Genomic DNA, 15313 nt, shown 5'->3' on the forward strand with positions numbered 1-15313 from the left:
AACAACAGCAACCAATCACTTCCTCTTTGTCTCAGTTTACATGCAAACGTGCAAACGAAGATTTCAAAAATCTCGACTCTGGCCGGAGTTTTTAGAAAGACTCGGTTTCAGAGGCGAATTCTAAACAAACAAAGGGAAATGTCTCCGTTTGTAAAAATAAACGTGTACATGTAAACAGGGTCAAAGACAGCACAGAGAATAAATACACAAGGTAACGAGGGTAAAACCAGGGACAGGTGACATGAGGGCTGAAGAACAGGGGGAACACATCAGGGCGGGGCAGACAATCACAAAGGTGGGACAGTCAACAACACAAGGCAGGAAGTAAAACAAGACAAGACAGAGGAGAAACAGAGACACAACAAAATAAAACAGGAAGCTAAGCATGAAACACACATGGCAAAACACAGATAACAGAACACATGAGACAGTAAACCAGGAAACAGAGAAACATTTAACACAATAAAGCAGGTAAAAACTACAACCAAAACCACAACCATGACAGAATCGATCCGATATCATGATGCATCACAATGCCTCACCTCCTCAATATTATTATATATGGCTACACATTCAAGCAGTAGAATATATATGAACTCCCCTTTTTATTGTATCTGCTCTTAAAAAATACACTTCCTGAATGAAGCGGAGTCGGAACACAGCAGACAACAGGCAAAAGGCAAAAACAAAAATAGCAACAGGAAAATCAACAAGCAACATCAGTAGGCAATAATCAATTATGGTCTGTCACTGCATCGATGCAGAATCGTCTAGGTCCGCATCGCGATGCATCGATGCCATGATTACTTTCAACACCCCTACTAGTTAATAACTTGATCAAATAAAATGACACGTGACACTTGCCCTCTTTTTCTTCCTAGTGTTTTACCTGTGCAACCTGTAGGAACCGGCTAGTCCCTGGAGATCGCTTTCACTACATCAATGGGACTATCTTCTGTGAACATGACCGGCCGGGAGGGGGTCTGCTCAGTGGACATCCAACTCCACTGCAGGCCAGCAGCATGATGTCTGACCAGAAGGTAAGAGGCCATGTGATGCTAATAAGCATTTCTTCATCAAATTTTTATAATGAGCATAAAAAACTACCTTTGGCAACAGAGCATAGTGCTCAGCAAATTAGGCTATAGTTGTTCTCTTTGCTTACACATAATGTTGGAAATGAGGTGAAAATAACTTTGATGAGAAAGCTTCCATTGGCTCATAGAACTCATTGGGCCCTATCTTTCACTCGGCGTGGCGCGGCGCAGCGCAAAGCCCGACGCAAGCGTCTTTTCTAGTTTAAGACCGACGCAGTTGTCAATTTCCCGTCCAGCGCCCACATCGTTTAAATAGCAAATGCACCTGCGCCCATCTTTGCGCCCATGGGCGTGCTGGTCTTACAGGGAGGTGTGTTCAGGTGAATTCTTGGCGTACTGCTATCTTGAGGCAGCGGGAAGTGATCGCCCCATTGCCCAACAAAAACCTGGTCTAAAGTCAATAACGCAGCATTTCGTTGTTATTTTAACAGCGCATTAGTAAAATGCGCCTAGGCTCGTGCACAGCACACTATGCTTGTTACACACACACAATATTACGGCGCAAATCCTCCATCATAATAGCAATGCGTCAAGGTACAAACACGCCTGGCTTTTAAAGGGAATGGGAGATGACACTCTGATTGGTTTATTGCATGTTACGCCCCAAACACACCTATGATTAATGAAGGGGGGCCCCCGGGGGGGGGAAAAAAAAATATTTTTTTTTAAAAAAATTTTTTTTTTTTTTTTTTTTTTTTTTTTTTTTTTATTTGAATTGATGTCAAAAACAGGATCTAGAATTACAATTCGAATTTGAATTAAAGGGAGCAGAATTGCAATTCAATAAAAATTCAAAGAAATTCATATACATAATTTAAGTGAAGTGTTTAATAATTAAGCTTTACAATATATGTCATATGATTGCATTACATATTCTATAATTGATATTAGTTTGAACTACTTGTACAGATTACATTTTCAGGAAATGTTTTCCCCCAGCAGTGAATGTTAAAAGCTCTAGTCACAGAACAAATAATTCAGTTTTAATTATTGTAATTGTAATTTTGTGGAATATGATGGAACATGACTCCATTTCCCAGAATGCTTTAATTTAACCAAATATTTAAAATGGTGGCCAAACAATTTGAGGTGGACATTTGTTTGAAAGCTTCTTTTCTACACAATTTGATGGTCACCACTGGACTTTTTAAGTTTCAGAAGTCCCTTACAACTTCAGATTATAAATGTTTATAGATTTGACACCTGTAATAACAGCAACATGGAAAATAATAGCAGGCCTAAAAGGTCATCTGTACTAGTTCATTAGTAATGAAGGCTATACTTCACATTTCAAAAGGCATCTACAAGTAAGTTAACAGACAGTCTTTACTGAATGAAACTGTTATTAAATTACAAAATTAATGTAATTGTATTTAGTTGTATTACTGAGGTAAAATGTGTAATTCAATTAGTTACTAATCAAATTAAAAGTAAATTGCTTTGCATTGATAAAGTAATCCAAACCACATTTATAATGGGTAACTTATAACAGTAAGCAATTTCTAAAGTAACCTTCCTAGCACTGAATGTATGTGAGATTCAACACATTCTTTCTGATGTGTGACTGTGTGGAATTTCTTCGAATTGCAATTCATTTTTTTTCCACTTCCTGTCATTCCAATTCAACTTCCTGTGGGGTGGAGTCAATTCAATTCAAATTCATGAATTGAATGGAGGCCAATTCTGAAATTCAGAATTTTGCACAAGCCTGGAAGACACTAAGTACAACCCTTTTGAACCATGCACCCGGCGGATTTGGACACACTCTAAACGCACTTGCGCCATCGCTTCACGCCGTGCATTTGGATCTTAAAATAGGGCCCATGGTGTGCACGTCAATCCAAGACCAGTATCAACAATTTATTAGAATGGCAACCAGGAATGGATAAACTACTACACAACTTTTCTACACACAAAAAGCAAATACAGTACATTTACAGTACATAAATGAGACTTAATAAGCCGTACTTTGTATCAAATTAGACCAAAATTTAAAATAATGTGGTTCTCATTAGACAGTAATGAAAACAGTTACATCACATACCCAGTGGCGGATCTAGAAAATTTTACATGGGGGGGCAAAGGGGTAGCAAGAGATCTTGGTAGGGTGGCAGGGGAAGACGGTACATGGAAACCCTCATACATAAACTGATATGCCCTACTACGCCCCGCAACGCCCTGCTATGCCCTAAACTGCTACGCCCTAAACTGCTACAACTATTATTTCTATTCATAGTTCCATTATCTTTTTTGTTACTATAATTACCATTATTATGAATCATAATTCTCTAGATCTGTATCCATCTGTATGTAACCAGCGACCACCAAGACCCTGGATATGTCTGATGTTTCTGTTGCACCAAATGCTTGCTCTTGGGAGAATTGTTGGGTCATTGTAACTTAAAGAGTGTGGTCTAGACCTACTCTATCTGTAAAGTGTCTTGAGAAGAGTGAACTGTTGTTGTATATGTAAATATTTACATATCTAACCCTATAACATATACAACAGAATGGAAATAGCCAAAAACTGAAAACACATCATGTCACAGGACATGTTATGTTACTGTACTGCAATTTATATGTAAGGAGAATATAAACCAACCATATGGTCCAGGGGTTACTGCAGCCTCCTCTTCCTCTCTGTCATCTTCATCCTCCTGATCACTCTCTGCCTCTGTCCCTCTCTCTGAACCTGCAGCCTCCTCTTCATCCCTCACTGTCAATTCTTCCTTTCCCTCTTCTCTTTCACTCATTTCTGCATCTCCTTCTGTGGTCTTCTCCTGCTCTGACCTGCCTGGTCTCTCCAGTTTACTGTCTTCTCCTTCTTCATTTCCCTCCTCCTCTTCCTCCTGTGCACTACTCAGGATTTTCTTGGCTGGCAATATCCCCACTTTTAGGCTTCAGCTAATATCTCCAGCTACTCTGGCCTGCAAAAGTCAAGATGTGAAAAGCTCTTGTTATTTTTTGTATTACATTACACTGTAGGGCCCTGTAGCTAATAAGTAGCCTAAAAACATAACATCAGACGAGATTTATTACATGCACACATCAGTTATGTTTAGACTAGCCTTCTTAATCCCGTTGTATTTGTTGTTTTCCCAGTTTGACAGTAAAGCATGTTGCCTGGTTTAATTTGTGCATTGGCGTTGATATGTGAGAGGAAGTGTATTTTATAGTAGCCTACTCCTTAACTAATCATATACAAATGATCGGTCTCAGCGAGCACTGTGTAGTGTGTTGTAACGTAACGCCACCGAAACGGGCGACCCTCTGTAAACGTTATGAATTCAAACATGCCAGTTTGTAATATTCTGTATTATGCTCTTCTTGTCTTTACTGAAATCAAACTAATCAAACAGCAGAAGGGTTACAACCCACGCAGGGAGCAATTTGACTTTTGGCTAACAGACGCGCTGTTGTTGATACTGACTCGCCTTTAGCAGACATTATAATTATTACAAATTTAACTTTAGATGAAACGTGTGTTTTAACTTCACCTGGGAAACAGACTTCACTTTGAGAGGCTCGGAGGGGGCAGCTCCAGTCGCTCCAGTCTTTGCCGGGATGCAGGGCCCCACACCGACAGCAGACTCCGCTGTTGCGAGCCTGAATGTGCGAACGGCGCTCTGCACGTTTGATGCAGGGACGTAGCTAAGTATTTGAGGGGCAGGGGGCTAAGATTACATCTACAATTATTATTTATTATGAATTAATATAAATTAATTGTTTGTTTCAATGTTTTAAGAAGCCTGTGCACATAGTGGCAGTTTGTTTTTACAAGCAAAGTTTTTTGAATGCCAAAGTTAGGGGGGCAGCTGGGGGGGCAAGGCCCTACAGTGGGGGGGCAGCTGCCCCCCCTTGCCCCCCTGTAGATCCGCCCCTGCACATACCTAAATGATGTAATGAGAAACCGCACATAACGCTGTATTAGACCCAAAATATACTACACTTAGATACATATTCTATACTCCAATTAGAAACAAAATGGGAAATCCTTATACACAATTAGTGTTATATGTTGTCTAACTACGGTATAAATGTGTTTGTTTAAAACTAAAGACATCATTATTTCTAGTTTGGTCTAATTTGATACAAATTATGGCTTATTACGACTTAATAATGTTCCGTAAAATAAAGTGAAATATTACAAAGCAGAAACACTTTCATTAACAAAGGAGTATAGGATAAGATAAAGATAAATGAAGTCGTAATTACTTACATCAATTAATGCGTCCATATTTTAGGATTAACATCCCCAAAATATAGGATCTAATATTTTTCTTGACTGCTCGAAATGGTGGAAATCTCAGTATAGCACACTACGTACAATGTTACGTTACAATGTTGAGCTACACTCTGCGTAGCTTTAATTTACGTTACCTTTGGATACAGACAGGCAGAAGTTGAGGCTAGTTGTGCTACAGCTACAAATGGATCCTAAAACTCTGGTCCATACTCTGCGCCTTGCAGACCCGATTTTGACCAGGGATGACTACTGCCAACCAAAGAGGAGAAGAAATCCCAAACCAAAGCACATTTTCACATAATGTTGTCAGACACTTAGAACAATCTGACATGGCATGAATAAGCACTTTTTGTGGATGTACATTGGCAGTTAGCATTTGCCCAATTGGGTTACATTGTAGCTCGGTTCGCGGCTGCAGGTTACAGTGTTTTTCGCTCAATACTCAAGCAAAGATTTTGTTCACATTAGTCACTTAATAGCTGGTTGAGTAATTCTCCAGTCAGAAGATGGCACAACAAGATATAATTCAAAGAGCGGCAGTCCAATCTCAGTTTTTACATGCCTCTGCTCCAGCAACTGCCTTAACGGAGGTGTTATGTTTTCGGATTGTTCTTCTGTCCGACGTCCCGTGAATGTTATGTTACAAAGCTAAGCTAACCTGGGCTCATATAACAAAGAAACACAGCTACTAAAGGCTAACCTAGCGCGCAACAATAATGGTATTGTCTCTTCTACCTGCGTGATGCATTTAATGGGAGAATGAGCTCTAAACTGGCCTGGATGAGTGTATACTTTCCTGCTTAACCCTTGTGTTGTCTTCCCGTCGACCTTGAAAAAAAAAAACACGTTTCAACGTTTTTGACGCCTTTTTTCACAGTTTGTTTTTGCTTTTTCCAACGTTTTAAATTGTTACATTTTTCTTTTACACATTTTCAGCGCTTATTTCTACGTCCCATATTTTCTGATATAAAACAAAAATTGAAAACCCCAAGTCAACAAAAAGGTTAAGAGGAGTTGTGCTGTGTTAAACTGACTCACCCGGCCATTGTTTCAATTCGCGCTCCAGAGCCGGGCCTGCTGGCTTGAGCGACCTCCGCTCCCCTTCTGCTTTCCAGCATCCTTTGTCGGTGTTGGGACTCGGCGAGCCCGCTCTCTGTGTTGTAGTTCAGGTTTTATTGTATTTACAAAAAGTCGTGTTGTGGGAAACAAAAAAACGTCTCTTCAATCAAACAATCTTTTCAAAAATCTTTGTCTTCTTATTTGTAGCGTCTGTCCGCTTGAGGCTCTCCGTGTCTCTTTCCTGAATCAATCCCCTAAATGAATTTCCACACACCTGCAATGGCTGGGTTAAATCAGATCAACACCACCACACCCCCTCATGTGACGTGTCAGTCTGACCCTGTCCATCAGTAACCCCGCCCACTTCTCTAAAGACACTAGACTGATATCATAAGGGTGATGTCTCGGGAACGCCTCAGTTCTCGTTTACAAGTTCAAATATTGTAAACGTCCACATGGACTCAAGGATAGATTTTGGTGGTCAAAGGTCGAGGTCACTGTGACCTCACATCCCTCCCATTCTCGTGAACGTGATATCTCAGGAAAGCCTGGAGGGAACTTTTGGGAAGTTTAAGCACAAATGTCTGCTTCGAGTCAAGGATGAGGATTACAATTTGGTGGTCAAATGTCAAGGTTTCTGTGACCTCACATAACACATTTTTGTCCATAACTAAAGAATTCATCCACTCATTTCACACAGATACAATAGCATAAAATGAAGTGATGACATTTTATACCCCAAAGATCAACTTCACTGTGAGAGCATAATGTTTTGCAAAACTGCTTTTCTGGCCATTAACTCTATACCAACTCCATAACTCAGGAACAGAAGGAGAGACATTTGGGCGGATACTAAATGGATGTCACAAATCTTGGGTGCCCACCTTGAAACTGTGGTGATCGTATAGATCTTCTGTGCTGCCAGTGTGCAAAGCAACCATGTTTTGCCAAATAATACACTAAATACCTTTTCATTGAACTCCATCAAAGTCTTCACTACATATAATATATGAGTCTGGACAGACATGGATGTAACTTGACTGGTTGGTGTTTCCACTAACCAGTCAAGTTGCAGTTTACAACTGTTTTATGAACAAGTTGAAAATGAGCATGAAAACAGGTGGATGGAAGGGCGCTTAGTGTATGGTGAGAAAAGCACAGATGTTACTGTAACATTTACGACCTCTTCTTTCCGCTGTTTACAGGTCTGCTGAGGAAGAGGATGAAAAAACCAAACGTGTGCCTTCTCCCCCTCCTTACTCCTGTCTCTCCTTCACCGTCCTCCTCTACTTGTAAATCCCACCGTTGGTTGACCACCCTCAAGTCTGATGGACTGCCACTTCACAGTCTGGATATAGTCAATACTGCTACAGTACTCATTCCAATTTCAACATCCCAACAAAAAACTGGCTTCTCTTTGTAGACTGTGAGGAGGGAAATATGGGCATGTGCAGTAGTCTGATGGAGGGATGAGGATGTTGAGGATGGTTGGAATTTTATTTATACAGCAGACTGTTGTCTGTTGTGAACTGTGGCAATGTTATTGGTAGGAAATGGCATGGCTAAAAGGGAAAAAAATGGAAGACTGCCATGGAATTCTCTCATAAGTGTGAGTCCAGCAGAATCATCCACTACCTTTACTCAACTAGCCAGTTACAGTTTGCATTGAATACAGAGGAAACACTGAAAGCAATTTAATTCCTGCTGGAGGCGAAATATATTTCCAAAACCGCACAGACCACACATGTAGTTTGACCATTTATTTTTGGTCTGAGAAAAAAATGTATGGATCTATGGTGGTTATGTCAGCTACTGGATCCTCCCACACTCCAAGAGACAGGTGAACAAGAAAACATCTATATGGAAACTTACAATATTTCTCTGTGTAATTCTCTTTGAAATATTTAACAAACATGTTAGTCTCTGCATTTGTTTTTACCACATTGGGTTGGGCGAAGTGGCAACGTTCCCACCTCAGGCATACGTAGCTTGTATTCTCCATTTTTGTACAAAACTGTTCTAGCCCATTAACTACAAATTGTGTACACCATGAATTCTCAAATAGATGCCAGGGCCTTTATTTACCTCAATGAGAGAGAACTATGCTTAAATTCAATTTTCTGTCCATTTCCACAGCACACATTGCATTAGCACAGCAGGAGTCAGGTGTTCCACTTTGTGTCCCACACTTTGCCTTTTTCCTCCCCGATCTATGTTAAGCTACCATGAATGAAATTCAACATATTGTCAAGAACTTTTACATAAAAAAAAAACTGTCTAGTGGTTTTCCTTTTATAGGCAGGCTTTAAATGTAAAAAAAGAAGAAAACACTATGTCTGTCGACAAAGAGAATTATATTAGTATTATATTAGTTGTGCTTCATTTGGGGTGATGGCATGTGGCTATGAGTCACTTATCAGGATCGGGAAATTAACTCGCCCGTCTCCTGCCGACTCTGCTAACCTGGGCTAGCTAAAGAGCTTGTTTTCAAATGTAAACATTAAAGTCAACACTGACGAAAGACGGAGAAGATGAGATTAAGCTAGCAAGACCATCTCCACGGCCATTTTACGACTACAAGTTTCTCATCAGGATCGGGAAGTCCACTCACCAGTCTCCTGCTGAATCTGCTAGCCTGGCCGGAGTAAACACAGAGGAGAAGGTGGAGATGGCTATCAGCTACGACCTTTGGCTACGATCTCGATTACATGGACAAGGAAGACCATCTCCCGGGATTGCCGGATTGCTGGTGACCTTTTGCCGAGAGTTGGCTGAATTCTGAAGTGCCGAGTGATTCTTTTTCTGTGTGCCGGTCTGACGGACACATTCCGCTTTATGGTAACTCATGCACAAGTTGAAGGAGCTGATGGGATAACATTTCACTGGAATTGTACCTTGTACAATTTCATGTGACAAATACATTGATTTACTGAGTCACTGTACTGTCCCTCCGGGAAATTCGCGATGTCGCGATCGCCACAGTTCACGCAAATTAAACCAATCTCGGTGAATTCAGTGCGACACCGCAACTTTTCCGCAAATTTGACCAATCACCGGAGTTCCCCGCGACTTCAAACCAATCACAGCAGTCCCATGTGCCAGACTTTTGCGTCAGTATGTGACGCTGAGAGCCACTGACCAAGCGGGAGTGAGAACGGGTTGACGTAACACCCGTACGTTGCCAAATTAATTTCCTTGTTTCTAATATGAAGACGAGACATGTGTGACATCTCACATTTACCAAATTACACTGTAACGATGTTTTACTCTAAAGACGCTAAAAGCTGACTGCTGTTTCAATCCTGTCGGCTCTCTGCTGCTCATTTCTCCCCACGACTGACTCACACACACAAAGTTATTCACACACACACACACAAAGTTATTCACACACACACACACACACAAAGTTATTCACACACGCACACATACGATGGATGCAGGAAAAACCGGAGCTGAGTCGGTAATTACACAATGACCTAAATTGGGGACAGCTACGCTCATTATAGTGCAATAAAAAGTAGACTACTTCATCAAACCGTATAAATGCATGTCCCAGGCCAGGATGGGAAATAATTTTTTTTACAATGTAAAGATCGACCAGCCACTGACAGATATGTTCAAATTTGATTCATTCAATAACTTATTATTTTGTGTTTTAAATCCACAAGCCATTTTCATATTATACCAGCATTTGCAGCATTACCTTTTTGGTAAGGTTACAATAGGACCACTCAGCCCAGAGTAGTTTTATTCTCCTTGGAAAAAGTGTCCTTTTATTTTTAAAAGAAGTATACCAAAAAAATCGCTACTTTTTTATAGCAATTTTATTACTGCCTCCTGCAATTTCATCACAAGAAAAATGCAAAAGACATCGCAACTTTTATCACAATTTTTTACAAAAGCGGACGCAAAATCTGACATTTTGGGCCGCAACAATCTTAAAGTAGACCGCGAAATCCTGGAGGGACTGATTGTAGTAATTCCTGTCAATGTTTTTACCCAGCCTCTCTTAGCAAGTGCTTAATTTTTTTGTGCTGGCCACTATTATTTGAGACTCGGCCATTATTTGAAAAGTAGCTTTTATATGAGAATTCATAACATAAACATTTGATAGTGGCATGAACTAGCTGTAAGAAAAATGTTTGTGTCTGGAATATATGCTTTAGAAAATGGTCATCATCATCAACTATTGAATGAAATGTGCAGACCTTCACGTTCCCCTCAGGATGAATAGCTTTGGATATCCTTTAACTTTTCCCCTTTTCCCCATCATCAGATTTGTCCAATACTTTATGACCAAATACCTGCAAAACTGCAAAATCAGCCTCAGCTGTACTCTCTTTTGTTCAGTGCTGCAGTAATTAGCATAGTCAGCCAATGTTAGCATGCTAACAATCTAAACATAAAAGGTGAACATGGTAGATATTACCTTGCGTCAGCATGTTAAAATTATGGCTTATTACCACCATTTTATTGCTGTCCCTTTGGACCCCGAGCTTGATCCATCTTATAATTTGGTTCTCTCTCTATATTGATCATTACAGTCTCAAGGAGCTGCTAGCATGGTGGTAGACTTGTTAGTTGATGGGCTATAACGGGCAAAAGCAGGCGATGCTACTTTAATTCCACCTTTTATTGCTTCTAAATATCTTTACGAAGAAATGGAACAACGTTTTTAGAGCAAGTCTCTCTCTAACAGTAGGGGGTTTTCCTTGTATTTCATTGTTCTATATTTACCCAAAGGCCCGTGGCCTAAATAAGTAAGCTGTGGACATGTACACCATGATTCAGACAGGGCCCAGAAGATCAATTCTTTTCTTCATACTTTATCATGCTGTACCTCCTGTTCTTCAGCTGTTGATGGTAGTTGGTACTATTGTATAGAGTTCTGTTGTTGACAGTTTAAACTGATCTGTTCATAGTTTATGAATACGTGAAGGAAGATTGGGAGGATGTTTAAAGTGCACTAATATTTTTGTGGTGTTGTGTGCTACAGTGTGTTGATCATGTTTTCTGTATTTTGTTGTGTTGTTGTTCTTTCAATCTAGAGTTGTATTGCCCAAAACTGTATGGAAAGAGAATAAGTCCTCTCAGAAGAATTCATATTAATTTAGCCATTCAGCTGTGTGTCACATGTGATGTGTGTGTGTTGTGGATGATCTGGCTAAAGCTACTGTTAGTCTGTAGCAACGGGTTACAGGTAGCCAATGCAGACTGAGGAGTAAGTAAGAAATGCTTTCGGTTCTTGGACAAACATGGCTGATTACCCACAGGAATGGGATTTCAAAGACCTAAGCCGAAGCCATTACAGAAGCAATTAAAGTGGGATGCGCTGGAAGCCTGCATGGGCTTTAGCTGCACTCCAGTGTTGCAGCCTAATGAGGCCTAATCTGGTGAGCTGGTCTAATTAAAAGGGAGGGAGCTTTTTTCCTGTGGGCAACAAGCAGCCAGGAGTTTGTGCTAGCTCTCTGAGGGGGGAAAGCAAAGTCCAAGTCAGAAAATGCATTGTTTTCAACAATTAAACGTTTCATATTCCTCCATTCTCTGTCCATTTAAATTAAAACATTCAACTTGACATTTTTAACATGGTTTCTGGTCTCTGATCTTTCCAAGGTCTCTACTCTGGTTTGTCATGATTGCTTTTTGGCACGAAATGTGCCTTTTAAATGAGCCTTTTTTATATGTACGTTTGGCATGGAAACTCCAAGATCATCTCTTCCATGCTAATTTTAGGATCAGTCCTTTTCCACATTGTGTGTGTGGCTTTCTACAGAGCAGAATTAAAGGCTGATGTGAAGCAGGCAGGACGGTTAGAAGCACACATGAGTGGCCAGCTGTGACTCTTCAAATTAACAGGCCGCAGAACTCAGCAGCTCCTCTCACATGGTTAGTCCAATTAGCTTCACATTCACGGGAACAATGAGGCTTTTAATGGTAGTGTTTCAAAGTGCTCTTTCATAATGATGGAGGGTGAACACATTCCTCTGGTTTTTCAGTCATGACTCCAAACCCGAGTCCCACCAAGTTTCCTCTGAATCCACTATAATGCTTTTGGTTTGTCGGGACTGTTGCTTCAGATCACCATGACGATTGCAGAGAATATAATAAATAAAAAGGCACCTAATGTACCAAAATGACACTGAAAAATGCCCCCATAATATGTTGTACAAGCAGAAATTACGCCCCATATTTACGCTTATTGGTTGGTGGTTGTAGTAATTATGACGGTAACAAAGGAAGCACAAAGTAAGCATAAAGCTGGGTTTCCACCGGCAGCTTTTTTCAACTGCAACTCCACTGTATCTGTGACGTGCAGCGGATTCTAAGTGAAATTGTGTCACCACAACATGATGCCGATGGTCTACGTGTTTTGCAGACAATTAGTTGTTGGAGTTGTTATACGTTTCTGTCAATCTGGCCTATCACAAACTATTTGGTAAGTTTTCTACTCCAGTCACACTTTGCCGCTTAAAAAGTTTAGTTCAAATAACGTTATGTATTGCTAGCAACCAGCTAGTCATTGCTACAATGCTAATGTCACTACAATGCTACTACTACTAATGCTGCGTTCCAGGCAACCCGTAACTCGTGTTTTCACAACCTTCTACCTGTGAAAGTGCCCTGGAACTGCAGTCAAACCTGTAATTTACTACTTGTGAACTGGTACCAGATTGAGTACTCCCAGTTACAGTTTTTGACGTCACACACACATAAACAACAATGGCGACCCCTGTTGATGCTGTACAGACGCCAGTGATTAACAGAGAGAAATAGAAATAAATACACATAAATAGGCAACGTAAAATAATTCCGCACATTGTAATCAAAGCAATACACATACAATTGTGTACTACTACAGGTTATATTAAATTTAGCCCAAAATATGTCGCCGACTAAAAATCGCTAGTATCAGCTAACGTTAGGTAGCTGCTAACTAATGCTAGCTAGAAGGGTTTGTCGTGACTTTGCCTGGAACACTACCAAGTCGTGAGTCGTGACTTGAAGTCGTAACTTACGGGCTAAAAATTGTGTCTGGAACGCAGCATAAAACAAATGTATATTAAAACTCACCAAGTATACCAACTGCCAAGCTAGTTGTTAGCATCCCTGTAGTCATAAAGAGACGTATCATAAAGTAAGCTATAGGAAAATCACAATCTTTTAATTTGGTCATAATTTTAAATATAGCATGTGTGTATACACGGGAGAATATATTGGAGGCACGTTTGCGAGTCTGGTCTCTCATTTGCTACCGCTTTGACTCTGAGTCAACTTTGGGAGAGTGGGAAGAGCATCCAGGCACTTTAGCCGGCGTCAGTGGAATTCGCTCATACCGCTCAAACGTTAGTTCAGCTGCCTGTGGAAACCAAGCATAAGAGAACTATGTCACGTTCTATGTCATGTGCTTAATTACGTCATGTCCGTACGCACGGAAGTGCAGTAACATACCAAATATACAGATTTTAATCTGTTTTGTGCCTAAACGTAACCAAACTGACCGTTTTAAAACATTAACGATGTTAAAAAACATGACTGTTGTGTTTAGGTGTGAGGGTGGAATACGCTCCAGTGGGTCGTATTTCCTGCCACCCACTAGGGGAGCTAATTAAAGAAACTTTGGTATGGGTCATATTAGAGGGTAGGAACAAGGGACCTACGTGGTCGTATGGTTTGGAGGACTTGTTGGCTTAAAGACAGCTTCTAACAACAAAGCCAGCTTTGTGTTAAACTTAATTAAAGGGTTGATTTACCCAAACCTCACTTAACTCTAGTAGTATGTAGCCATACAGTTTTCTCTTCAGCCCGGATCAGACAGAGCACTTTTTAGCAGCCTAATTTTGTAATTGTTTTCAATATGAGTGAGGCTTTTTTGCACGTTGCTTTGGCGTTGCTGAGCACCTCAAGGTTTTCCGCTCTATGTGCCTTGTGTTTTAGCAAGAGCACCCTGAACGCCTCAAATAAAAAAAAAGTCAACTCAGAGCAGAAAAGCGCCAGACTTTTCCCCCCATTGTCCAATCAGATGAATTGAGAGGCGGGCCTTTTGTGGCCTTCTACAATGAAAAAAAAAAAAGCTGCTCTTTTTTTAAATTGTAGGCTTCAATGTCCAATACTTTATATTCAAGCACCAGCAAAGCTAACAACATTCGCTTTATTGTGATAATTTTTTTAAGTAAGCCATTCACAAAATGCAGATAAAAACTGCGCCCCCCTACCTTCAGGAGATTGCTAAATAATCTGGTCAAATTGTTACAGTGACACAGTGATAGAACTCACTGGTCAGTATAGCACTTCTACATGACATAAGCATACATAGAAATAACATTTTCATTTCTATGCTTAGAAATGATCTAAGAGTAATTTATATCAATAGACTACTACATATGAATGATATGTGCAATTGTGTGAGAGAATGGGAAGCTTGCCAGCACATTATTTGACCAGCATTGTTTTAGCAGCATTAACAACTGCTAGCAATATTCTTTTCTGCTGAATTGAGAGATTTAATGAAGAATGGTCATTGAGAATTCTTATTTTTTATTTTAATTTTGGTATTCTGATGTTAAAGGTGCCCTGCCACATGTATTTCATTACTTTGTGGTAATGTCTGAAGTTCTACCATGGACTCTATTACATTTTTTGTGGAAAAAAATGCCTTGGTTACCTTGTTTCAAGTCATTCTAGCGTGGTATAGAAAGCCTGTAGGAAGACTCAGCTCGATTTCTGCCAGTTCTCATTAATATTCAACAAGCTAATCTGCTTGACTCTGATTGTGTAACAGCTAGCCAATAAGAGCCTGGCTATCAGCATCCTTTACTCAGTGCAACTGGGCGAGCTCATGAATAGTAATCAGCTCAGGCAACACCACGTCAGACTGACCAGCTTTTGTAATTGGTCTGATTTCTCCACTTAT

The 15313-nt window shown here is 40.2% G+C and overlaps 1 protein-coding gene across 1 annotated transcript in view; it reads left to right on the forward strand.

The window, feature by feature from the left end:
• Nucleotides 1-10064, forward strand: part of lmo4a (LIM domain only 4a) — a 37296-nt gene extending 27232 nt beyond the window's left edge. Inside the window, exons 4-5 of the mRNA XM_039780689.1 lie at nt 882-1040; nt 7608-10064. Of these exons, the coding sequence (XP_039636623.1) occupies nt 882-1040; nt 7608-7616 (168 nt within the window). The 3' untranslated portion in view covers nt 7617-10064. The remainder of the gene's footprint in view (nt 1-881; nt 1041-7607) is intronic.
• Nucleotides 10065-15313: the final 5249 nt, after the last annotated feature.

This window comes from Perca fluviatilis, chromosome 17, assembly GCF_010015445.1.
Source record: "Perca fluviatilis chromosome 17, GENO_Pfluv_1.0, whole genome shotgun sequence".
Classification (NCBI taxonomy): domain Eukaryota; kingdom Metazoa; phylum Chordata; class Actinopteri; order Perciformes; family Percidae; genus Perca; species Perca fluviatilis.